Source organism: Parasteatoda tepidariorum, chromosome 2, assembly GCF_982258835.1.
Source record: "Parasteatoda tepidariorum strain Cologne lab strain chromosome 2, Ptep-v5.0, whole genome shotgun sequence".
In the NCBI taxonomy this organism is placed as follows: domain Eukaryota; kingdom Metazoa; phylum Arthropoda; class Arachnida; order Araneae; family Theridiidae; genus Parasteatoda; species Parasteatoda tepidariorum.
Genome location: NC_141756.1, coordinates 27,341,895 through 27,369,313, shown reverse-complemented (window position 1 = coordinate 27,369,313; position 27,419 = coordinate 27,341,895). Strand labels below are relative to the sequence as shown.

Sequence of the window (27,419 nt, the reverse complement as noted above, 5' to 3'; positions counted from 1 at the left end):
AAACGGAAACGGAAATAACCAGAGAGAACATTCTCACCTAATGTGATCTCTTCCGAAATTCATCCTATCAGGTTGTTCAATTCAGCTGCGGCAATCTCATACCATTAAGCTAGGCAGAAGTGAGTAGTCTTTGTCGATATATCTCTATTTTAGTATTTTGTCGATAGCGCTTTTTTTCACGAATTTATTTATTACGAATTTATTTGACGATTTTTGATTTATATCACGAATTAATTTGTTTTATTATTGTTATTAGTTATTCATTGAAAAATGAGTCTCAGTAGTGCTGTTACGCTTTTGAAATATAATAAAAAGAAGCGTGTTTGAAGATTGGAAGAGAGCATTGATGACAGCTATGAAAGACGTAGTGGTGAAAGAATGCGTAACAACATAATGCGTTTAAAAACATAATGTTTTGTTTATGCAGGTTTTTCCATTTCAACTCACTTAATTCAATTTTTAATAGACTTAATTATAGCAAAAATTTAAACCTTTTTAAAGAGATATCAGTTTTTGAAATTTTATCTTAAGATTTTACACTATATCACATTTCTAATAGGTTTAACGAATTGCATGTCATTTATTTGAATTCAAATTTATTTTAATGACTTTTAGTATTTACTAAAGAGATGTAATTTTTTTTTTAAAAGAAAGTTGTTATATGGATTTGAATGATTGTTTTGAATTCTTAGAATTTTGTGCATTTGCAATGTACCTAAGTTAGTAGCGAGCGAAGCGTATAAGATTGAGTAGCAATTTTCGGGGGTTGGCGAGCGTCAGCGAGCAGGAGCGCAGCCCAATAGTATATAAATAAAATGAAACTTTTTTCCTTTAACTTCAGGAAGCACTCGTCTACAAAACTAACCAATCTGTATCCTCCTATTCCCTGTTGCACCTTTTGAATTTTTCGTTTTCATAAAAGAAGTGCGAAGATGTTTTTGAAGATTAGTCAATTGATATGTCTCAATTTCTGATAAAACTGGCTCATTTTTACTGGGAAATTGGAGCTTTATGCGACTGACGGATGGGCTTTTCAACGGTAAGAAGGGAATTAGATTTGTTGAAGAAAGTGTTTTTTTTAATGGTAAAAGAAAATGACAAACTCTTACAAAAACAGTGAACAACAAGTAAGAGTAAAAAGTCACTATCTCATTAACAAATGTCGGACACTCCAGTAGCGCCTCACCTCAGAGTCCCCACGCAGAGCCGAGCATCTCAATGGATGGTTCCTGTCCATAAGTTCATTATTCGGTGAAGAAAGTGTAAGAAATGAGAAATAGATACCTAGAACGATACATAGGCATTCTTTTTTTTTCTTCAGAAAAAAAGCAAATTTAGTTGGAAATTTATTTGTGTTTTCGCAATAAAATGAGAAAAAAAAATTATTTTCGTAAATATGCCGAATGGCCTAGCAGAGTTTGCTGAATTACTTTGCTTTAAAGCTGCACAATGGGTCTTATTTTATTTTATAACAGTTGTTGAACCGTAGTTTCAGTTTTGAGTTAAGGTCTACCAATCTTGAACTCCGTAGCCTTGTAATTTTGAGGCCAATCCAGAAGACAAGAAAAATCTTGGATCAAGTATTTGGAGAAACTAGAATTCGTGGTGGACTTTTGGATGGAACTAATCCTCATTTGCTTTACATGGAGAGGGAAAAAAGGAAAAATCTCCCACTGTTAGCCTGATGGCAAGGAGACCGAGTTTATTTTACATCAGCAATGTGGTCGATGTGAGCTGGGAGCAGAATTTGTATTGACCAACCATCGCTAGGATTCAAACCCGGGTCATCTTATTGAGAGGTGAGAGTTCTAACCCCTTAACCATCACGGCTAGCTCAATGGACCATTGGTGATGATTGGGAAAACATCCATGAGGATGATCCGAAGACGTGCCATCACAATTTTGATCTTCAGCATAGGGGATGGCTCCCCCGCTTTGGTAGCCCAATGACCTGTACGTGAAGTCGAGCACTTTTTGGTAGTACAGTTTAACGAAGTCCCATACCGCACACCCTCGGTCCCTTTTGAAGTTGATCAAAATGATTACCCTCCCGCAGATTGCGAGTTTTGACATCGTTGCTCTACTGGGAAGGAGAAGGGGAGAAACCAAGAAGTGTGACATACACATTTCGATTACTGCAGATTAAATATTTTTATCTAATCCTATTTCATACTTTTTTCTTCATTTTTATTAGAATAAGTACACACCTATAAATTATTGTTGTTTCACTTAGAAAGTAGATTAAAATACACATTTCAGAAGTTGAAAAACAAAATTTAAAAAATGATCTATAACAAGAATTCTGTTTCTAAACTGCTGGTACATTTTAATGTAGCGGGCCATGTCATAAGGGGGATTGGGTAAGATGAAATTTGACTCTTTGTGACTAATATTAGGACAATATCAAAAATTTTGAAAAAATTTGTTTGCTATAAATAAAATTAAAAAAAAAAGGATACTAATTTAAAGCATTACTTAAATCCCATTTTTTATAAAATTTTTTTGTTAAAATTTAATAAATTAATTTACAAAAGAACGTTTAGTTCAAACTTGCCTATTTCCAATAAATTAATGATCTCTCTATTTTTTTTAAGTTCCTCACTAAGGCACTGAAATAATTTTCACTCCCTGGAGGAACTGTATTTGTTTTAAAACGCGTAAATTGTAGGAATTTTGGTGAATTTTACCAAAAATAACACTAGTAGTAGAGTTTGAGAAGGCGCAGAAAATGATCAGTTTAATAACTTCATTTAGTAAACTGTTGAACATCGACCTCATCTGCTGGCATGACACCCTTTATTCCAAAAAAAGTCGGAGATGTGGCCAGGGCTGTACTCCATGCCCTTGGTCCTATTTAACTTGTACTTCTCTGCACTTGTCAAGCGACAACAACAACAACACAACAGTAAACTGTTGTTATACTTGTTTAATGTCGGTTTATAGTTTCTTTCCCTTGATTTACACAATTGGCAAACAATTACTAGCAAGCTAGAAATAGCCACAAATGTATGTTGTCGGTCAGGAGAACAGAACTCCTTAAAAAAATAACCAACCCATAGGCTAAGTTTACAATTTTCATCATGAATTATATCTATTTCCTAGTAACACACGTTTTGGATTAGATGCTCTCTATATTGATCTTAGTTGTCATAGTTTAAAATTAACTTCAGCAAAAAACTATAACAAAAAAAAAACAGCTTTAGTTATAATATTTTTTATTACATTATTTTGTGTTGTGGAAGGAAAAATAATTACGTATGTATGCATCTATTTAAACAAAGTGAATCTTAATAATAGCTTACCCATTAATATTTTTATTTCGAAAAATAATTTCAATGAAAACTTGATAAAACATGGTTCATTTAACTTCCTTTGAAAAGGCGTTGAATCTTTTATATATTTTTTCCAAGTTCTTTCGTAACATTCCGTTAATTTTATTTTATCAATTGTTGAAAAGAAAGTGTAAGAGAAAGAGATCATCTTTAAATCTCCTAATTGTTCTGACTTGCAACGCCAACTAACCTTCCAGAAGATCTAGAAAACCATTTGAAAAGAACGCGAATAAGAAAGTTCAAAATACTTTGCATATGGTATACTATTCATTCTTTACATAACTGTTTTTTTAATACCTAGTTATGATAATAATTAATGGAGAAATTTTAAATCTCCTTGCATTTGAAATCCATTGTTTCTTTTTCTTAAATAATCGTAAAGATAAATTTTTGGTTAGCCTAATTAAGCCATAAGAGGTTATTTAAAGAAGCCTAAATTTGTATAACTTGAAACTCTAAGGGATAATTCGAAAACAGCTATAAGAGGTAACTTTAAAAAAATTAAAAAATACTAAAAGAATGAAAAAAATTTAGTCACATTTAATTATGAACGTCAAAAGCTCTTCGTATTAAACCACAGAACATCGTAAATATACATAAGGGCGACCTTTGTGCTGAAATACAAAGTAAGGTAAAACAACGTTTAAGAGCACAAAAAATATTTAAAATGCAGACAGCTGTTTCGGATTCTCAAAGGGCAACCTTCATCAGTGCAACAGAAAGAAATAAGAGAAAAAAATATTTTGTATTAAATTTTATATAAAAATATAAAATTTTTTGTGCTTTTAAACGTTGTTTTACCTTACTTTGCATAGAACATCTTGTTGTAGACTTAACTGTAATTCACAATAGTGATCAGCAATTTTTAAATTAATATTGCCAATAAACTATTGTTTAGTATTTACTTAAATGAGTTATTAAAAAGATGTGATTTTTTCCAGAAAGGTTTTAAACCACACAAATACTTTTTTACAAAATTGAAGATTTCTCAGTTTTAAGTTCCTTTACCTACCTTTTTTTTATCGAGACTTTAAATGAAACAAAATTAACAATGGAAAAAGGAATTAAGAAATTTTATTTGTGATGAAACTTGAAAATTATTTATGTTTAAAAATATTTTTCGAAACTCAAGTGCATGTGCATATCTTACAGTTACGAGATATGCTACTTAGATACTTTAATAACATCAGATAAAATTAAATTCAAATCACAAAATACTGTATAGAAATTGCTTGCATATTTATTTTATTTTTGGTGAAATTGTAAGTGAAAGAGGTAAGAAATATAACTTTAAATTAGCTCCATAAAAAGATAACTTCGTTCCTTAATATTTTGAAGTAAGCATAAGAAAATAAAGATCAAAATTAAATTCTGTTATAAGAGTTCAAATTATACAACAAAAAAATATACAAATGTATTTTCATCGAACAGTTTGAAAAATACATGAGTAAAATTTTCAATATTGCAGAAATAGTGCCAATTTCACAATCTGCGCCAAGCCAGCTCTTTTGCATAATTTCAAGAATCTTTCCCTGAAAAAGATATGATTTTATAAATGAGTTACTTCCTTTATAATTTTAAGACTAGAAATGGGTAGGTACCAATTCTTTGGTATCAGTTACAAAGTGATACTAGTTCAGTTAAGTACAAGAAAAAACCTATTATAAAAAACTTCTGACACTTTTAGTATTAAGTACACAAAAATCTTAATTTATTGAGGAGACGAAAATTCATTAAGTTAATCCATCAGTAGTTGAGTTAAATCTATTATAATACAAAATGAATTATTACAAAATGTATTTTAAGATGCATTCGTTTCGAATGCATATTAAATATTGTATGAAAAAATAAGCATGAAATCTCATATGTTTAGTGGGGAAAACAGAGAGGAGTTGAGAAGGTGATTTCGTGTTTTTTACAAACAGTTTGTTTGCTTGATGAATCTTGAGGTGTTTCTAATAATCACCTTTTTTTAACTCCTCTCTGTTTTCCCCAGTAATCATAAGAGATTTCATATTTTTTAAAAACAGTTTGTGATTATGATCCCGTTTTCGTCATCAACTTTAATCTTCATCACTCACAACACAATATTTTTCATCAATATTGTTCACTTTCCTCACTTTTTGCCCGAAAGTAATTTTGACCCCTTATGTGTATATATTTTTTGATTTCATTTTTGACATACATTATAAAAATATATGAAGCCTATAGAATCTATAATGACACTAAAAACATATAAAAATTTACAATAGGAATTGAAATTGCATTTGTGTAGTAAAATACAAAAAATATAAAGTAGAATTTTAAAATAAAATTTAGTTCAAAGTGATTTTTCTCCATTGTTCAAGTCAAAGAACAATAAAGCATTATTCAGCAATCAACGCACTATTATTTCTTAATTTCCTTTACATTCAGAGCCATCTGCAGAAGTGCTAAAAATTTATAACCTGCTTTTTTCATAATTTCTACCAACTGGCGTTATCTTGCCTGTTTAAAATATTGTTCTAAATTATAGTTTTTCACTGTGTAGATCACGCTTAGTTGAAAAAAGTAGATCTGTAAATTGATAATTTAAAATTTTTTTTTTAAAAAAATGAACCTTTTTGAAAATAAAAATTAATTTTTCCCTCTAAAATTTAATGTATGGGTCATTCTCACGGAAAGGTGATTTTTTAAGTCCCTGAGTAATAAATATTAGGAAATACAGCAGATTTCTTAATATTTTTCTCTATCATTTTTCGTGAAGTTCTTAACTAACAAATCATATGCATTTCTGCTAAATGTATTTAATATTTCATTCTTATTTTTTAATAAACATGACTTCAAAATCCCCTCCATGGACGTCCCAACGTCTGTGGCACAAAATAAGTTTTAATGCCTGTTAAAGAATTTAAATGTTATTTTAATGATTTTTGTAGTTTTACCTAATTAAATGTTTATAGTAACTTTTTATTTAAGGCTACAGTGGACCTTTATATTGCCAAAAATTGATAAAAATTTCGGGGTTTTTTTGGACATATTTAGACACTTGTTTCATTGCTTTTTCAACTGAATTTTTTTTTTTTTTTTAAATTTCGTCATTTTTTTTGAGAAGTTATAGGGTAGTTTCGTTTTCACATTATGAAGCCACGCCCCTTTTCTTACACAAAAAGCTGCTTTTCTCAAAATTGAAATTTTGTTATGTTTCACGTATTCAAAATGTTCCAGTCGACTTTGTTTTCATCCTATTGAGATGAAATTTTTTTCTAGTTATTTATATGTATATTAGATTAAGTTTATGCATTTGTTTCTGTTTTATAACAAGTAATAAAAGAGTTATCGGGTTTCATGTACCTAACGACCTTTATTTTGAAACAAAAATCTACATAAAATTTGTTTTTTGGTCATAAATTTAAAATAAATTTAGGAAAATTCCTATATAATGCATAAAGCTTTTAACATTTATCTCTAAAAAAAGAATATTAAAAAAAAATAAAAAAAAAATTTTAATTTAAGCCGCTGGGAGCATTTTAAAATTGATGAAATTTTTTTTAAAAAATTTTAAATTTCTCAGAAATGGTCCAAATATTTTTTACAAAAATTTTCGCAAGGGCATATCTTGATAGAATACATAAGTTATAAAAAAAGTTTTAGTGTAGCATAAAAACTAAAAAAAATTTTTTTGAACGTCCACTGTAGCCTTAATACTTTCAAAAAAATTATTTTTATAAAATAAATGATTAGTAAACTTTGTCCATCAAAAATGATGTCTCCCTCCGTGGACAATTAATATAGTTCTGTAAATATGCAATAAAGGGCAGCATATGCGAAATCCCTATAAGACAGCTGCTGGGAGGGGTAACCATTCCATTTGCTAATGCTCAATATCAGTTGTTTTTGTTCTCTTAGGTGTCAGTTTTGGATTGTTGTGTTCAACTGGGGTTTGGCAAAGTTCTCACCGTATACTCCGTGAACATCATAAAGAAGGTAAGAGAAAATTATTTTATTTTTGATAGAAGAATTTTAGATTGCAAAAATAGTATATTTAGCAAAAAGAACTGCCCCATTCTTGTAACTTTAAAATTAAAAATCAGAAAAATTCAAGTACTAGTTTTTGTCTCCTCCGTGGACGTCCCCTGCGTGGACATAACAAGTCCACGGAAGAGAAGACACAGTCAATGTAAGAGACAATGTGTTAGATAACCATAATACAATTTTAATAATTAAAAAACTATTTTCTTTTAATTGATATTTTTTAAAATGGAACAAATGCGTTAATTTGTTTATTTTTTTAAAAAAAATCAATTAGGTTTAACTTTTTCTTATCGGAGAAGTAAATATTGGCAATTTTTCTAAATAATTTCTGTGATGTTTAACATTTTTTTCTCTTCAAATTTTAGGAATAAATTGCAAAACCAAAATTTAAGAAAAGAAAGCAATCAAATGTTCGAATGTAAAAGAGAAGGGAACAGAAAACACTTAGTATGAGACAAGCTAGACAGATATTAAAAGAAAACCCTATATTGTTTGAAGAAAATAAAAAAAAATAAAAAAAAGAGCAAGAAACTTTAAAATTTGTATAAGAAAAAAATTTCACAGGAAAATCGGGATTAAATGTACTTAAATTTCTAGAAATTGATAGAGCAAGCCGTTTGTGTCCAGGGAAAAAAGAAACAATAACAAGAAGAAAAGAGAAAAAACAAAAACGTTATTTGGATGACAGTATGTTTCACTTGCATAAAATGGTCACAAAAGAGTACCCTCAACACTCAACTTTCATGTGGAGTCTGAATTTTTATTTCAATAGTCACTTTACATTTTAATTCATTAATATTCAGTAAGAGTTACTTAAGAAATTGTACACCTAGGTTAGAAATGGATGTTTCCTTTCATAGCAGCATGATTAATCGGAAGTAGCTCTATCTCTAATAATGAAATATTTTATTATTTACTTATTAATGTTAAACTCATATCAGTTGTGCCCAATAATTAATGAATTAGTCTTCATTGACATTTGATATTTTATAACATAAAATGTCTCCTCCGTTGACTATTACATCTCCTCCGTGGACAATGCAGAATTTAAAATATTTTAAATCTTGCAAAAAATAAAATAGAAAACTTGACCATTATTATAAGGACATATAACAAAAATAAATAAAGGCATTTATGTAATTTTTATTACTTTTTTAATTACTTTAATTTAAGATTTTTTTTTAGTCTATTTATACCTTTTCAGTGAGAATGACCAGTATAATGGTCTAAGAGATTTTCATGTCATATCATGTGTGAGAGACTTTCACGAAATAATCTTGATAAATTCCTTTGTTCTGTAGTTACTATCCAGTAAAGAGAAGAAAGAACTTTTCTTTACACCTCGAATATAATCAAAAAATAGAAATCGAATAGTTCTCGAATAGAAATAAAAAATACACTTTGTTTACATCAAAAAGAATAACCAAGTTACTAACCACAGTTTTGTGAAAGAAACGTTTGTATCCACATTGTTGTTTAGTTTAATCAATTATCATTTTCGATAAAACTTCATTAGCCAATTTCGTATTCTTTTCCATCCATTCTGACCAAACAAGGGACGACATTATTTCTTTTTTGTTTGCTTTTAGAAAACTGATTGCAAATAGTTTCACATTTGGTTGATTGAACATGTCGGCAAAAGAAACTATTTCACAAATGTTTTCCACGGACAATTTTGTAATCAATATTTGTGAGCACCGTTCTGTTAGGTTATCCACTTGATATTTATCAGCCACTAATAACAGTTTCAAAATTTTCTCGCAATCAGTATTGGTGATAGTGTCAGTATACAGAAACTCTAAAAATGATTGCAGAGTTTCACTTTCTACGTCTGGAATATCAACAACGCCAGTCTGAGTTTCCAACATATCTTGATCTTACATGGTGGCGAACACAGGAGATCGGGCCGACAGCAAGCATTTGTGGGCTGGTAAAAAGTGGTCACCAACCCGTAATTTCACGTCGGTATGTGTTTCACTTAATAACATATTTTTTAAATCTTGTTGCATCGATGATGAAGTCATTTTTCTCAGGGCATATTTATCACCATGATCATCAAACGAAGCACTTTCCATCGATTTCAAAACTCCACTGTAAGCAGAAATAACGCATATTAGATTGAACGAATAAGCTAAATGAGAACATGAATGAGCTGTAGTTTTCCACTTTTCTATCCAAGTCTCAAATCTTTGAGTGGACTCGAGTATATATTTTGGATCCTTAATGTCGATTTCCACTTCTTTATCATCTAGCACCATTATTTTCAGCTCATACAAATTAAAATCCCCTTCAATTGTTATGTAAATTCTTTCACTGGATTCGGATATCATTATGTCGAAATGAATATTTTCTTGAGGGGAAACTTTTAATTTCTCTGAAAAACTCGAAAGTTCAGGAATATTTATTTTCCATTTGAAGGAGCACATCTGTGTTTGAATGGCTGCATGATTGCTGCAAGTATGCTCTTCTTCGTGAGTTATATGACAACGCAGCATCAATTTGTCTCTCGCACCAATTTTTTCCATTCTTTTTCCTAGATATGAGAAAAAATTCTTATCCGAAATAAAAAAATTGACAGCAGGTGATGAGAGTTTCGAAAATGTATATGATTCTTTTGCAATTTTGAAGGCAGTCCCATCCGAATTAACAACTTCTAACCTCAATGAAACCGATACATCTTTTACAGATTCGTCCAAATTATATCTCTCCAAGTGAATATTGATATGATCTGACAGAGGGGATCTCCTGCACATTTTTAAAGACCATTTGTTTCCTTGCACTATATCATCCTCAGCAATAGGACTCTCAATAGCTCTTGCACTCTTTAATATAAGTAATTGTGTACTGTCAATAGTCCAAATAAACGTGAATACTCCTTTAGTCTCTCTAGCCATAATTTAAAAAAAAAAGGATTCTAATATATGTTAATCTGATATTGATTCTAAGTTGATGTAATTAGTTATTGAGTCGATAAAAATCAGTTATCTCTACTCATCGATATATCTATTCCTTTAACTGACACATCTAATGAACGAAAACTCCCGTTCTATCACACGGAACAGATTAAATGAGGATTTTCTTTTGAAAAGCTATGGAATCATATGAAACACTCCTTCAGTCACACGGAGCACAAATTAAATGGATATTTTCTTTTAAAAACCTCTGGATTTGTATGGAACATACCTTCAGTCAAACAAACCACAAATTAAATGGATATTTTCTCTCAAAAACCTCTGGAATTTTATGGAACACTCCTTCAGTCACGTGGAACACGAATTAAATGGGAATTTTCTTTTAAGAATCTATGGAATTGTATAGATTACTCTTTCAGTCACGTGGAACACAAATTAAAAGGGAATTTTCTTTTAAGAATCTATGGAATTGTATAGAACACTCCTTCAGTCACGAGGAACACAAATGAAACGGTGATTTTCTTTTAAAAAGCTATAGAATCGTATGGAACACTCCTTCAGTCACGCGGAACACAAATTAAACGGTGATTTTCTTTTAAAAAGCTATAGAATCGTATGTAACACTCCTTCAGTCACGCGGAACACAAATTAAGTGGTGATTTCCTTTTAAAAATGAGGATTTTTTTAAAAAAAAACCTATGGAATCGTATGGAACAGTCCTTTAGTCACGCAAACCACAGATTAAATGGGGATTTTCTTTTAAGAAGCTATGGAATCGTATGGAACACTCCTTCAGTCAAACATATGGAATCGATTGGAACACTCCTTCAGTCACAGGAAACACAAATTAACTAGAGATTTTCTTTTAAAAAGTTATGGAATCGTATGGAACACTCTTTTAGTTACAAGGAGCGCAAATTAAATGAGGATTCTCCTTTAAAAATCTCTGGAATCGAAATTAATAACAGAATCGATAGTTTTTGATAGGTTTTAAAGTTCTTAATCGTAGTAACTGACTACTGATAGCACACCAGGTAGTCAGAGAAGCTTTTTCTCTCACTCTCAACATAAACTGTATGAGGATCGTTTTTTAGCAGTCTTCTAATCGAAATGAATGAAATTAGCAACTGAATCGATAACTGTTCCAAAAACCCTTAATAGGAGTAACTGATTACTGTTCGTTCATTTGGAAAACGAAAACTCTTCTGCAGTCACATGTAACATAAAATAAATACTTTAAATCATTCAATACCAATGGAATGAGAGTCCGGAAATAACGACGATAAAATAAATAATCTTTCAAAAACTCCTCATGTTCAAAGTCTAGAATTTATAACTATTTATCAATAGAAGAAAAGTAGCAATCGTTTTTGTGCTGTAATTCTATTTTTTTGCGTTTTATTTTCCATCCTCATGTGATGTATAAGATAAAGAATTACAAGATTTTGTGATTTCCTTTTAAATCTTTTTTTTCTTCCTGGTTTTCTTTGAATAAAGCTTCATTGCCGAAAAGATTTAGATTAATATTTTTAAACTATGATAAGTTGCTTAATTTAGTGGTTTTAATTTCTTTTTTTCAGCTAAGAAATCTTTTTCTTTGACAAAAGGAAATGCTTGTAGTATTTGGCTCACGCATAAATCAAATTGAGTAAAATGAGCTGAATTACAGTCTTTGAAAAAGAACTGTTATAAACTGGGTGAATGCCTATCAATGAAAAACAAATTTCTTTTGATTTTTTGATTTTTGACTTTCGATTTTTTTAAAATTTTAATATTCGATGAGAAATACTGATGTAATCAGTCGCAAATACATATTTTTTCAGCAATTTATTCAGTATATTGTTAATGGAAAAATATGTATATCTATTTCAAAATTCGCCTTTTTTTATTGAAATTTTACTTAATTAATTTCAATAACCTAACCAAAATATTAAAAAAAAAACTCTTATTGCTTGGATATAAACCTATTACAAGTTTAAAAAAAACTAACGAACTGCCTTTTCCGCGGAATACCTTCAGAGAATCCCTGGGTTATATCAGCTATACTAGAAGAAACAAGTTTAACGTTGAGTTATAATGTCTGTATATAGAACCACAATACGATGTTATTATCTTAAAAGATTAAGCGCGGTCCTCAAGTTCCCTCTTTAAGGTTTTAATTAGCTTCCTCTTCTAAAGAAGATTCTAACATTTTTCAGCTCAGTCTGTTTACGTCTTCAGACAATAACTGGATCAGGTCCGGTTGTAACGCTTTCGGTCTAGTTTACTGTAGAGAAATAATTGGTCGTGACGCTTTTGAATTCGATTATAGAACCAGACACAGTCCGTTCGTAATGCCATATTCATTAATAAGGTGTTCAATTGAGCTCCCTTTCCGTTCAGGTTTATCTACAGTAAAAAGTGGATAAACCTAAATAAAAAAATGTGATTTTACGAAGCACCATATTAGGTTGCAGAAAATTTAGAAGGGATCATGGTTTAACACTATAATATCATTCAATTTCAAAACGCACAGCTTTTAAAAGTGCTGTTTGTCTGTTTGTTACGGGTGCGTGATCATGCCTTATATCTTACCATTTATCTATATTATTAGTGAATGAAAATTGATTCACTGATATTTTGAAGCATGAGGAAGGCCACTTTTGCCATCAGAGCATTTTACTATGAAAAATTCGAGTGGTATGCGTGAAAACGAATTTTTATTAGGGCTAGCACTTAATATGTCATTTCAATGAAATATGGTTCTCGGATAATTTGAAGCATGGAGGGGGGCTACTTTCAACTCTGAAAAATTTGCGTTATATCTGTGAAAAACTAATTTTTCTCTTAGGGATAGCAATCAAATGTCAATTTAAGGTCATTCAAATCAAAAGCAATCAAATGTCATTCATAATTAATTTGGCTTACTGATATTATAAAGCACGAAGAATATCTTATTCTAAACGTTTGAGTGGTATTTGTGAAAGTGCGATTTTTTTCAAGATGTTAGCACCCAAATGTATACGTGGCGCATCCAGAAAGTAAACATCCCTATTTTTTTAAAGTAAAGAACCCCCACTTTCAGGAACATATTTATTGGCAACAAGTACAGCAATGTTTCAGCTATTTTTCAACATATCCACCACCTGAATTGAGACACTTGTCGTATCATGAGATCAAATTTTGTATCCCTCTATTGTAGCTCTCTGTCGCCTGTGAACGGAACCAGCGTGTGACAGACGTCTTCATCTCTTCGTCGTAGCCAAAACACACATCGGAGCACAGGAATTTCTTGAGGTGTAAGAAAACGTGAAAATCGCTGGGAGCAAGATCATTGTCATGGAGTAGGAGCACAAGACCTGCAGTAAGTATTCCACGCCTCTTGTTTTGAATGGCACGCCGCAATTTCCGCAGTGTTTCACAGCAGCGGTCAACGTTTACTGATTCTCCATGTGGATGGAAGTCAATGAGCAGAATACCCTTCCTGTCCCAGAACACAGTGCACTTCACTTTCCGTACCGACAGCGTCCAAAGCGTTGAATTTTGTGTTTGGGTGTCAGGTTTTTCGGCACACGCTGGTTCCATTCACATGCGGCAGAGTTCTACGATAGACGGATGCAAAAGTTGATCCCACGATACGACAAGTGTCTCAATTCTGGTGGTGGCTATGTTGAAAAATAGCTGAAACATTGTTGTATTTAAAACAACAATAAATATGTTCTTGAAAATGTGAGTTCTTTTTTTAAAAAAATAGGGAAACTTACTTTAAGAATGCACCTTGTAGAATAATTACATAGTTAATCTTAGCATAGATGCTTTTAAGTTTTGTGTAAACTTACGATTGAGGATAAGCATGATTGTTAGGAATTGAAAAATATTTCTAATATTTCTATTCATATATTAAAAAATGCCCCAAGAAAGTGTATTTTTTCAATGCGAAGTCAATAAGAAAAACAATACATTCATAACATTATTGAAAGTTATCTAAAAGGAAGATGCAGTGGTATTAATTTGATGTAAAACAAGAAACGCAGATTTGTAAAACCAAACTCTAACCCACACACCTTCTATAAATTTTTTTCCAAACGTTATAAAATTAATGAAAAGGACAATTAAAGGAAAAAAGAAGTTACGTATTAAGTGTCAGCTTATAAGCTATAATTACTATAATTTAATTACAGATAGGGTATATAATTATTAACTAAAATTTCTGTACCAGTCGAGTGGGCTTACAACAGGGTTAAAAACAGATACCTATAGTATTGATTCGCTCTGCTCACCAAAATAATTATAGTTACAATAATACCAAAAGTAATTAGATTTGAGAATTAATAAACTGTTTATCACTTAATGTGCTTTTTTTTACCTACTTACATTTTTTAGTTTAGAAAATCTTCATTCTATTCATCTGATTTTAATATATCATTATTATCAGTGTACATTTCACTGAGATCAATGAAACTTGTTTTAATTCAGTATTTGCAGAAGATTTTAAGTTCACTATGTGTAATAAATTGAAATTTATTATAGGTTTTTTTTTTCAATACTTTTAAAGATAGGTTATTTGTCTGTAGATGGCACCACTATGGTAAAGTTTAAATGCAATCATAATAATGATATTTTCTTTAGAAATTTTGAATTAGTCTTTGAAAATGGGATTTTTGGGGTGAAATCTATGTAACTAAATTTATTAATATTTATTGAGGATGGTATTATAACTTGTATAGGGTATTGGTGGATTTATGACGGTTTTTCTCAGGGACCTTTTTTTTTGGTTCTGACGTCCGCCGGATGCGGGATGACTCTGGACGTGGTAAACAGGTCAGTCTAGATTCTTTCGCCTTGTTGAAGGGAGGATAAAAGAGAAGCGACGAATGTGGCTAAAAGGCAGTACCAGTAGTAAGCAGTTGACCAGAGCAGTATCCTGGGGATACGGAGTTTGTCCGCTGAAGGAGTGGTTCGTGACAGTATCTCGGAGATGGTGGATCGTAACCTTAGGGAAAGCTAAACTGAAGTCTCTAGCGGGAAGGACTACCGGGATAAGCCAAAAGCCGATATCTTTGAGACGATGGGCCAAGTCCGAAGGAATCTATGCTGGACGTCCGGTGTCCCCCTTCTACATGCCTAAGTCGCTTGAAATTAGAATAGCTGGAGAAATTTCGAGATCCTAGCCGAGGAGTTTGTCCATGAGTTCATCTACCTTTCCGGTGGGCGGTTCCAGAGTGAAAGCAGTAAATTCCGTAGGGTACTTATAAAACTTTAGATTTTATTTCGTTAACATTTTCGAGGAATCATTTACCGTAAATTCAGAACTGTTATGGTGTTTTTTTTGTGTAGGAGAACAATCAGTATTTAAGTGTGATTTGTAGATATCATAAACCAAGTCTGTGTTTTTAGTAAGGTTAAATGCAGTTTTTATTTTATAAATTTCTTTTTTGAACTGTAGAAATTGAAGGTTATGCTTGAGTGTTTTAAGGTTGCATTTTTGTTTTAATTAATGTATAAATATTTATTCCCATGTTAACATTTGGAAATGTGTGAAATTATGTTTTTGAAGATTTAGAGGTGCAATAAAAATGAGTTTTAAATGTTGAAAGTTTTCTGTAATTCATTAGATATTTGTCTACTAAATAACCTGGGTAACCGTTAATAAATTTAAATTTTGAGATCACAGCCAAAGGGGTAACGGTACATATGTTAATTTTCTCATAACTTAAAACTGCTGGTAAAGATAATTCAAATTTGCATTTGAGATATTATATGATAATATTTCGTGTGAAATTTTCAGCATCTTAAAAAATACCACTGCGAAGATATTACAGATAAACCAATTATGACAAACCTCTAATCATCATATTTAAATTTAAATAACATAATTAAAAAAAAATCTGTATATAAACCATAACAATCTCAAGCTATATAACTATCATTATAATATTTTGATATCATTGATAATAGATTATTTTAAGCCTAAAAATTTAACTTTTTATATGTATATAACTGTATACTATGTAGACAGTAATTATTGAATTTTATTAAAATAAAAATTCGCTTATATTAGGTTTAAAGTTAGTAATATCATAATTTAACTCTGAAAGCCAAAAAACGAATTAATTTTATTACGTAACCCGGATATAAAATAACCATAATTTTCATATTACAAGTTGAATTTTATTCACTTGAGTTTTAAAAAGGACAGTCAATAATAAAAGTTTTGATGTTAATTTGTAACTGGAACATACACTCGTTCAGATTCAAATTTAACATGATGATATAAAAGCAATTTTTTCGTTCGAACTCTTTTTTAACTCTGAAAAATCAATTTCAACGTAAATAAATTGTCGTTACAAATTTAAATTAGTGCAAGCTATCATATTATATATTAGAGTTTAAGGCAGATTAACGAAGAATAAAGGATATAAAACCCCTCTTCGAAACAGCTGATTTATGCAATTTTAAATACTCGATATACGATAGAGTAGACTAGAAAATTTAAATTTTTAGTTAGTAACCAGTGGCAGGTAAACTCTAACTTGGCAGTCATTTTTTTCTTCAAAATAAATGAGTCTGTGAATTGATAGGTCCTTTGCACTTTAAACCACTTATTGCAAACTTTTTTTCGCTTGGATTAAAGTATCTTTTGAAAAAAAATATGCATTAGAAGAAATATACGGCCATAAAACGTTAAGAAATAAATAATACAGTATGTAATAATACCATTATATAATAATATAAGTGAAATAATAGTATAATAAAAGTTGCAAAAATACAAATATGTGACAAAATTGACCTTAAAATACTAACATACTGAAGAACTTTATGCAAAAATATTTGGGGAGGTGAAATACGTTTAACTTATAAGCTACAACCTTGTAAATTGTTAATAGCGCCTTTTCCACTTAAATCTCCCCCATCCCCCAAATTAATGGATTCTGAAAGATATGTATATATAAATAATGAGAGGAGACATTTTAATGAAAACTCGGTTTTACAGAGTCTCTTTCTACATTGTGACTATTGTATCATTAAATGATTTTTAGGAAAGAGCCCTAATGTTTATTTAAGTCGCATTTTTTTGTTAAATCACCAAGTGCTTATTTTCAGGACTAGTATAGAGATACTACTAAGATTAGGCGTGAGATGATAACTGATTTTCAAATATGAATTGTTAAAATGAACAGCGTAATTATAAAATTAACATTAATAACAAACATTGTAAATACTATTTTAATTTATATACCCTGTAAGTCCCCAGTATACAAATTTCAGTTAAATTTTTTTAAAATTACGAAGCATTACATATTTTATAATTGAAAAATGACTCACTTTAGTGAAATTTGCATTGCGTTTCGGTTCAAACATCAATCAACTTCGACAAAATTTCAATGGCTAATTTCATGTTCTTTCCCACCCACTCTGACCAAACAGGTGAGGAAATAATCTTCTTTTTGTTTTCCTTTATAAAATTAATTGCACACAATTTCAAATTCGGTTGATTGACCACATCAGAAACAGAAACCACTTCACAGACGTTCTCCAACGACAGTTTGGACATCAGTATTACTGAGCATCGTTTTTTCAAGTAATCCACTTGATATTTTTCAGCCACAAACATCAGTTTCAACAATTTCTCATAATCAATGTTGGTAATCGTATCAGTGTACAGAAACTCTAAAAATGATTGCAGAGTTTCACTTTCTACATCAGGAATATCAACAACGCCAGTCTGAGTTTCCAGCATATCTTGATCGAACATGGTGGAGAACACGGGAGATCGGACTGACAGCAAGCCTTTGTGAGCCGGTATGACCATGCCATGTGATCGCAGTTTAACGTCGCTATGCTTGTCATTCAATAGCATTTCTTTGAGATCTTCTTGCAGAGGTAAAAGAGAAACCATTGAACATGGAAAAGAATCATCCTGCGTCGAATTCGCAGCTCTTGAATCCAAATTTCCACCAGAAGTTATAATGGTACACACCAAAGTGAACGAATACGGTAAGTGAAAGCGTGATTTGTCCACAAGTTGACTTTTTTCTATCCAAGTCTCAAATTTCTGGTTTTCGACAGCTTTTTTTGGCAATTCACAATCTATTTTTCGATTTTCATCACTCAATATTGCGATTTTCAGTTTATAAGGATGTAACAAATCCACGTTCTCAATTTTTATGTTGATTCTTTCATGGGAAGCTTGCATAATAATAATATCTATATGAGTACATTCATGAAATGGAACTTTTACTTTCTTCGTCCAATTTTCAGGACCAGGAATATTTATTTTCCACTGTGTATGGATCACAGTCGGAATTTCCACCGTCATTTTTTGTTTTTTGTAGCTTGGGTCAATTATGTGGTAGCGGACAGTTAATGTCGGACGAGAGAGTTCCATCATTTCCCTATACTGAGTCAAAGAATTTCTATCTAGAAAACTGTAAACTTCACTGTAAGATCTTTTTGAAAAAGTGATATTTTCTTTCACGACTGATTTAAAAATCTTCCCACCTCTATCAATCAGTTCTAATTTATATGTTACTGATATATTTTCAGATTTTTCATCGTCATTTTGCCTGCATAGACAGCACGTAAAACAACCTCGAAATGATGATTGATATCTGTACACTCTTAAATACCATTTAGTTCCTTTCAATGTTTCAGCCTCAACTATGGAACTCGTTTTCTGATAATCACCCATTGTATTTATTAAATCAATGAGGTTACCGATTTCCCAAGTGAACGTAAACACTCCTTCAGTTTCGTTAGACATGATTAAAACCTTAATAATTTAAAAATTTACAGTGTTTGAAGCCTGAAATAAGTACTTTTTATTCCTTAAACGACAACATATATAATTCGTACCAAATATCAGCCTTTCATGAACTGATTACCTCTTCTCTTTCTGGTGATGCAGTTGCTACTATCATGTGACATATGCACGTGATAAGTTATCAACATTTTGAGATTTTTTTAAATATTTATCAAGTGACTTCCTCCGAAGGACGTTGAATTGACGAATTTCAAATACTAAATAATTTTTTACGAAACATGGAAGGTTCAATAATTATTCAAGGGAATTCAAGACTCAACAATTATCAATTTATATTTTGGAAAAACAATAGAATTTATTATCTTTCAAAGCGTAAAAAATGAATGCTATCTTAATGCAGACTAGAGATAAGAATTGGTTTCGTTCGTTTTCATGAATTGGTTAATAATTGAATACGTGAACCTTTTTTAAAAAAAGTTTAAAAAATTATACTTTATGGTATGATAGCGAAAACAGTTTTGCTCTTTTGCTTTTTTCATATTTATTTTTAAATTTTTTTATTTAAAAAAATACAGTAAAATTTTATTTAAAAACAAATCTTTTTTTTTCAACAAATGGCAACTTGGTTAATTTTATCTACAAATATATAATATACTGTAGGTAATCGATTTTATAATATAGCTCTGTCAGCTAAAACTTTATTTTTTACCTTTTGTTAATTTTAGATTTTTTTATTTTTAAAGAAATACGGTCAACTATTACTTAAAACCATGTTTTTCAACAAATCTCAACTTAATCAATTTGTTGCATGTAAAACATTTTGGCTACAAACATATAAGGCACTGGTAAGAAATTCATTTTATAATGTAACGACAACTAAATCTTTATTTTTTTTACATTTTTGTTGATATCTTTATATCTTTTGCTTTTTTTAAGAATAGCGCAAATATATTACATGAAACCATATTTTTCAAGTAATCGCAACTAGATCAATTTGTTGTACATTAAGAATTCAACTGCGAACATATTATACACTATTAACAATTAATTTTATAATATACTATTAACAAGCAATGTTTTACTTCACTGTTAACAATGAATTTTATAATACACTCTGAATTTCATACGTTTACTAAACTATATGGTCAATAAATCTTCCCAAAAGCACTTAAGTATGCTGTTTTCATTGATCAATAAAACGCTTTTATTGAAAACTCTTCTTCTATCCAGAAAAAAAGTTCCTAATCCATAAAACAGACCATCAGACTAGTTTTATTTATGATTCAAATAACTGGCCTCTAACTAAAAATGGAGAAAAAAAAAGCAGTTTTTGAAGAATAAGGTTCTGAAGAAGTTTTTTTTTGTGTGGCTAATTATTTAAATAAGATGGCCTCTGACGAAAACATTTTAACTCAGAAATTTATAAATATTTTTAAAGTGCCAGATATAATCAAGAATATTAAAATAAAATAGAAAAATTAAATTTACTTTTGATATTATCAGAAAGAATGGATTAAAAGAAGTTTTTTACTAATCGAAAAGAAGAAGGCCAAAACTATTGTGGCTCGATTCTGTGGTATCAGATTTTAAAGTGATTGGAAGAAAAGATTGACAGTCCAGGTCAAACAGAAGGCTGCCTTAGAGAAATATTCAGAGAAAGTCCTAGACCCACCCTGGAAAGTCATATGTCAAATATGATAGTAATGTGTGCTGTATTATAGCGTCATCTATATTTTAATAAAAACAATTTAATTGCTGATTTTAAAAATAAAATGGTCTTGATAAGTAAAAAAAGAAAGCCTTAGAAATGATATAAATTTATAAAAAATAAGTAACTCACTTTCATAAAAAGTTGTTTTGGTTTTAATCAGCAATCATTTTCATTAAAATTTCGTTAGCCAATTCCATATTCTTTTTCATCCAGTCTGACTAAACAGAGGATGAAATTATTTCTCGTTTATTTGCTCTTATGAAATCGAATGCAAAACGTTTTAGTTCTGGATGATTTACCATTTCAGCAACAGAAATTACATGGCAAATGTTTTCCACGCTCAATTTTGTGAACAGTATTTGTGAACATCGTTCTTTCAGTTCGTCAACTTGATATTTATCTGCCACTAACATCAGCTTCAAAACTTCCTCGCAATCGGTAACGGTTATCGTGTCAGTATACAGAAATTCTAAAAATGATTGCAGAGTATTACTTTCTGCATCTGGAATATCAACTACGCCAGTCTGAGTTTCCAACATATCTTGATCGAACATGGTGGAGAACACGGGAGATCGGGCTGACAGCAAGCCTTTGTGAGCAGCAATGATTTTATCATGCGTCTTCAATTTTACGTCGCTATGCTTGTCGTTTAATAACATTTTCTTAAGATCTTTTTGCAGAGTTAACGGAAAAGAATTTGAATTTGGAAAAGAATCATCGTGCTTCCAATGCTCAGCGCTTGAATCAGAATTTCCATCTGAAGAAGTAATGGGGCATACCAAAGTGAACGAATACGGTAAGTGAAAGCGTGATTTGTCCACAAGTTGACTTTTTTCAATCCAAGACTCAAATATCTGGTTTACGACGACTTTTTTTTGCAATTCACAATCTATTTTACGATTTTGATCACTCAATATTGAAATATTCATTTTATAAGGTCGTAACGAATCCACTTTTTCAATTTTTATGTTGATTTTTTCATCGGAAGAATGCATAATAATATCTATGTGAGTACATTCATGAAATGGAACTTTTACTTTCTTTGTCCAATTTTCAGGACCAAGAATATATATTTTCCACTGTGCATGGATTACATTCGGAATTTCCTCCATTATTAGTAGTTTTTTGTGGCTTGCTTCAACTATGTTGCAGCGGATAGTTACTATTGACTGAAGGAAAATGAGTTCCGGTATATTCCTGTACTGTTTCAGGGAATTACTGTCTAGAAAACTGTCAACTTCACTGCTAGATCTCTTTGAAAAAGTGATATTTTCCTTTACGACTGATTTTAAAATCTCTCCATACATATCAATCAATTCTAATTTATATGTTACTGATATATTTTCAGATTTGTCGTCGTCATTTAGCCTGCATAGACAACACGTAAAACAACCTGGAAGTGATAATTGATATCGGTACACTCTTAAATACCATTTAGTTCCTTTCAATGTTTTAGCCTCAACTACGGGACTCGTTTTCTCGTAGTAACTCGTTAGATTATATATATACTCGACGTAGCCAATTTTCAAGTCCAACTTAAATACTCCTTCAGTTTTGTTCGACATGATTCAAATTTAATATGAAAATTCACCGTTCTTCTCTGTGATAAACACTCCATGTATATAAAACTAAGCGAGATTGCTCTTGCCGCAAATTTGCCGCTCGTGAACTGATTATTTCTTCTTATCTGCTGACGTAGTTACTCATATCATGTAAAGGATGCACGTGATAAGATATCCCCATTCTAAGAGTTGTTTTTTATAATTTTTTTAACTGTTATCTGGTTTTTTTAAAATTTTATTTATTTTTTTTAATATTTTTTTTTAAATTTAAGCGACTTAAAACTCCTCATGCACCACAAAGTATAGCATGAGGCCTACAGTTGTAAGTAGAAAACAAAAGGAGAAAAATTTACAAATTTACATTAAAAACAAAATTCCGCAAGGCCGCAAGACTTTCAATACTTTTGACCAGTACTATCTGGTTTATAATTACATTCGGAGGAATAGTTTAATTTTTAAGATCTCTCATAATGATGTCACACATGAAGGGGAGAGATGGGGTTTTTAAAATTGTCACAGTTTTTGACAGGGGCACACCGAATACATATTTTTGGAAGGGGGAAATTATCACTTTGCCGAATAAAACTCCAAATTTTTCAGCCCCTTGTATACGCATGTATTTCATTATCTTCGATTAAAAATTTTTTTGTTGCTAACATTTTGACTTACTATATTCAGCAAATGTATTACAGGTCTAACGATTTCATGCATAATTATTCTAGTAAATGAGCCGTGATTGGTCAGTAAATTAAGCACTGAACTGTTATGAAGAACTGGTTTTTGATCCTCAGGCCCATCGGATGACAGGTATCAGCTTGTCGAGGAAGTAAAGGCGGCTTGTGCTCAGTGCTAACCTTATCACCACAATCAGGCCGTAGGTCGTGAAATTTAGGATTCTTAAGTCTATGAGCCCCTTGACTACACTGAGCTCTTGCTTTCTTTTTTATCTAGTCAGTAAATAATGAACCATTTGATAAGTTAAAAAAAGAGAAATAAATTAATTCACAGGTAAGATAAAGACACAATTTTTCACTGTCCCTCGAATCAAATATCAAATGATTTGGCAATAGGTAAATCTCGTCAAATAACGAATAGATAGATAGTCACATGAGCACGGGAAGCGGAGAAAGACACTAGTTTATATAAATATTAACACTGAGCCTACTATTAGGTATGCAGCTATTTTAACTTCCCAATTATTTTAATCATTTAAATTTGGTTTTTAATAAGAGAAGAAAACATGCAGGTTACATGATAAAAACATACGGGTTATACAAAAAATAATCAGATGCATATAAAACATCGGGAACGTATTACTCATTTACGGGCAAGAGGGTATGTAATTCCTTAGCTAACTGTTGATAAAATCTGGACAAGGCTCAAAATGCATGTTTATGAAAATGGACTCACCTCAAAATGCGTTTTTGCGAAGGTGGACACAGATAGAGATTTTTTCCATTTTGTAAACACGCATTTCGAGTTGAGTTTATTTTCGTAAACATACATTTCGAGTTATGTCTATTTTCGTAAGCACGTATTTAAGATTTGTCAATTTTCATAAATGCTCATTTCGAGCAGTATTCAGATTTACTAACTCACAGTGACGTAATAGTTTTCGTAAAACTGAATGAAAGGATGCAAAAAATAAATCTTCAATTTTGGTGTAAAGCAACTGGAAGCATAATTACCACATCAATATCATTTTTATATCTGAAATGCTCTTTAATCATTTCTACAGTATTGTGAAGAAAAAAAATAAAAGGAGAATTTTTCTTTTAATAATTGTGTTATGACAGTACGAAGCAAGGTAGGAAATAATTTTCTGAAGAATTAGTAACAGTGGGGCAATAACTTTTATCTTAAGTATAAAATGATAATCAAAAGTACTATACTTCCCCCAAGTCAAACATTGTTTACGGAGTCTGTCAATCATGTAAAATTTTTATGTATTTATCAATTAAGTTTCTCAAATCTGTATATATATATATATATATATATATATATATATATATATATATATATATATATATATATATATATATATATATATATATATATATATATATATATTTCTCTTACACGGCGACAAAAAAGCCCCATTACAACTCTCAGATTGGCAATGCTGGAAAATCGACCAATGTTTGCCGTTAAAATTGGCTCAACATATAGCGCTTTTAAAAACGGAAATAACCAGAGAAAACATTCTCACCAAATGTGATCTCTTCCGAAATTCACCCTATCAGGATGTTCAATTCAGCTGCGGCAATCTCATACTATTAAGCTAGGCAGAAGTGAGTAGTCTTTGTCGATATATCTCTGTTTTAGTATTTTGTCGATAGCGCTTTTTTTCACGAATTTATTTATTACGAATTTATTTGACGATTTTTGATTTATATCACGAATTAATTTGTTTTATTATTGTTATTAGTTATTCATTGAAAAATGAGTCTCAGTAGTACTGTTACGCTTTTGAAATATAATAAAAAGAAGCGTGTTTGAAGATTGGAAGAGAGCATTGATGACAGCTATGAAAGACGTAGTGGTGAAAGAATGCGTAGCAACATAATGCGTTTAAAAACAAGTTTTGTTTATGCAGGTTTTTCCATTTCAATTCACTTATTTAAATTTTTAATAGACTTAATTATAGTAAAAATTTTAACCTTTTTAAAGAGATATTAGTTTAAGAAATTTTATCTTAAGATTTTATACTACAGGTTTAGCGAATTGCATGTCATTTATTTGAATTCAAATTTATTTTAATGACTTTGTATTTACTTTGTATTTGTTATATGAATTTGAATGATTGTTTTGAATTCTTAGAATTTTGTGCATTTGCAATTTACCTAAGTTAGTAGCGAGCGAAGCGTATAAGATTGAGTAGCAATTTTCGGGGGTTGGCGAGCGTTAGCGAGCAAGTGCGCAGCCCACTAGGATATAAATAAAATGAAACTTTTTTCCTTTAACTTCAGGCAGCACTCGTTTACAAAACTAACCAATCTGTATCCACCTATTCTCTGTTGCACCTTTTGAATTTTTCATTTTCATAACAGAAGTGCGAAGAGGATTTTGAAGATTAGTCAATTGATATGTCTCAATTTCTGATTAAACTGGCTCATTTTTACTGGGAAATTGGAGCTTTATGCGACTGACAGATGGGCTTTTCAACGGTAAGGAGGGAATTAGATTTGTTGAAGAAAGTGTTTTTTTTTAATGGTAAAAGAAAACGACAAACTCTTACAAATACAGTGAACAACAGGTAAGAGTAAAAAGTCACTATCTCATTAACAAATGTAGGACACTCCAGTAGCGCCTCACCTCAGAGTCCCCACGCAGAGCCGAGCATCTCAATGGATGGTTCCTGTCCAAAAGTTCATTATTCGTTGAAGAAAGTGTAAGAAATGAGAAATAGATACCTAGAACGATACATAGGCATTCTTTTTTTTTCAGAAAAAAAGCAAATTCAGTTGGAAATTTATTTGTGTTTTCGCAATAAAATGAGAAAAAAAAATTATTTTCGTAAATATGCCGAATGGCCTAGCAGAGTTTGTTGAATTACTTTGCTTTAAAGCTGCACAATGGGTCTTATTTTATTTTATAACAGTTGTTGAACGGTAGTTTCAGTTTTGAGTTAAGGTCTACCAATCTTGAACTCCGTAGCCTTGTAATTTTGAGGCCAATCCAGAAGACAAGAAAACTCTTGGATCAAGTATTGGGAGAAACTAGAATTCGTGGTGGACTTTTGGATGGAACTAACCCTCATTTGCTTCACATGGAGAGGAAAACCTCACACTGTTAGCCTGATGGCAAGGAGAGATCCGGTGTTAAACGGATCCAGAGTATATTTTACAACAGCAATGTGGTCGATGTGAGCTGGAAGCAGAATTTGTATTGACCAACCATCACTAGGATTTCAACCCGGGTCATCTTATTGAGAGGTGAGAGTTCTAACCCCTTAACCATCACAGCTAGCTCAATGGACCATTGGTGATGATTGGGAAAACATCCATGAGGATGATCCGAAGACGTGCCATCACAATTTTGATCTTCAGCATAGGGGATGGCTCCCCCGCTTTGGTAGCCCAATGACCTGTACGTGAAGTCGAGCACTTTTTGGTAGTACAGTTTAACGAAGTCCGATACCGCACACCCTCGGTCCCTTTTGAAGTTGATCAAAATGATTACTCTCCCGCAGATTGCGAGTTTTGACATCGTTGCTCTACTGGGAAGGAGAAGGGGAGAAACCAAGAAGTGTGACATACACATTTCGATTACTGCAGATTAAATATTTTTATCTAATCCTATTTCATACTTTTTTTCTTCATTTTTATTAGAATAAGTACACACCTACCCATTATTGTTGTTTCACTTAGAAAGTAGATTAAAATACACATTTCAGAAGTTGAAAAACAAAATTTAAAAAATGATCTATAACAAGAATTCTGTTTCTAAACTGCTGGTACATTTTAATGTAGCGGGCCATGTCATAAGGGGGATTGGGTAAGATGAAATTTGACTCTTTGTGACTAATATTAGGACAATATCAAAAATTTTGAAAAAATTTGTTTGCTATAAATAAAATTAAAAAAAAAAGGATACTGTTTAATTTAAAGCATTACTTAAATCCCATTTTTTATAAAATTTTTTTGTTAAAATTTAATAAATTAATTTACAAAAGAACGTTTAGTTCAAACTTGCCTATTTCCAATAAATTAATGATCTCTCTATTTTTTTTAAGTTCCTCACTAAGGCACTGAAATAATTTTCACTCCCTGGAGGAACTGTATTTGTTTTAAAACGCGTAAATTGTAGGAATTTTGGTGAATTTTACCAAAAATAACACTAGTAGTAGAGTTTGAGAAGGCGCAGAAAATGATCAGTTTAATAACTTCATTTAGTAAACTGTTGAACATCGACCTCATCTGCTGGCATGACACCCTTTATTCCAAAAAAAGTCGGAGATGTGGCCAGGGCTGTACTCCATGCCCTTGGTCCTATTTAACTTGTACTTCTCTGCACTTGTCAAGCGACAACAACAACAACACAACAGTAAACTGTTGTTATACTTGTTTAATGTCGGTTTATAGTTTCTTTCCCTTTATTTCCACAATTGATTAACAATTACTATTAAGCTAGAAATAGCCACAA

At 31.1% G+C, this 27,419-nt stretch overlaps 3 protein-coding genes across 6 annotated transcripts in view; all 3 read right to left on the bottom strand.

The window, feature by feature from the left end:
- LOC107436317 (speckle-type POZ protein B) overlaps positions 1 to 27,419 on the bottom strand; it is a 64,267-nt gene that overhangs the window by 9,642 nt on the left and 27,206 nt on the right. The window contains exon 1 of one of the 2 annotated variants that reach the window (XM_087157066.1): positions 17,564 to 19,081. The exons of the other annotated variant lie outside the window; for it this stretch is intronic. Within the exon in view, the coding sequence (XP_087013192.1) occupies positions 17,592 to 19,001 (1,410 nt within the window). The 5' untranslated portion in view covers positions 19,002 to 19,081 and the 3' untranslated portion in view covers positions 17,564 to 17,591. Of the gene's footprint in view, positions 1 to 17,563; positions 19,082 to 27,419 lie in introns of those variants that run through there. 2 annotated transcript variants of the gene reach the window in all.
- Positions 4,390 to 27,419, bottom strand: part of LOC122270362 (uncharacterized) — a 60,486-nt gene continuing 37,456 nt past the window's right edge. For 2 of the 3 annotated variants that reach the window (XR_015431318.1, XM_087157064.1), the window contains exon 2: positions 4,557 to 4,864. The gene's annotated coding sequence lies outside the window, so the exon portion shown is untranslated. Of the gene's footprint in view, positions 4,865 to 20,841; positions 22,487 to 27,419 lie in introns of those variants that run through there. The other variant, XR_011636112.2, reaches the window with a different exon arrangement.
- LOC147814871 (uncharacterized) lies at positions 8,828 to 9,214 on the bottom strand. Its single transcript, XM_087156523.1, has one exon. The coding sequence runs from the start codon at positions 9,212 to 9,214 to the stop codon at positions 8,828 to 8,830; it is 387 nt and encodes a 128-aa protein (XP_087012649.1).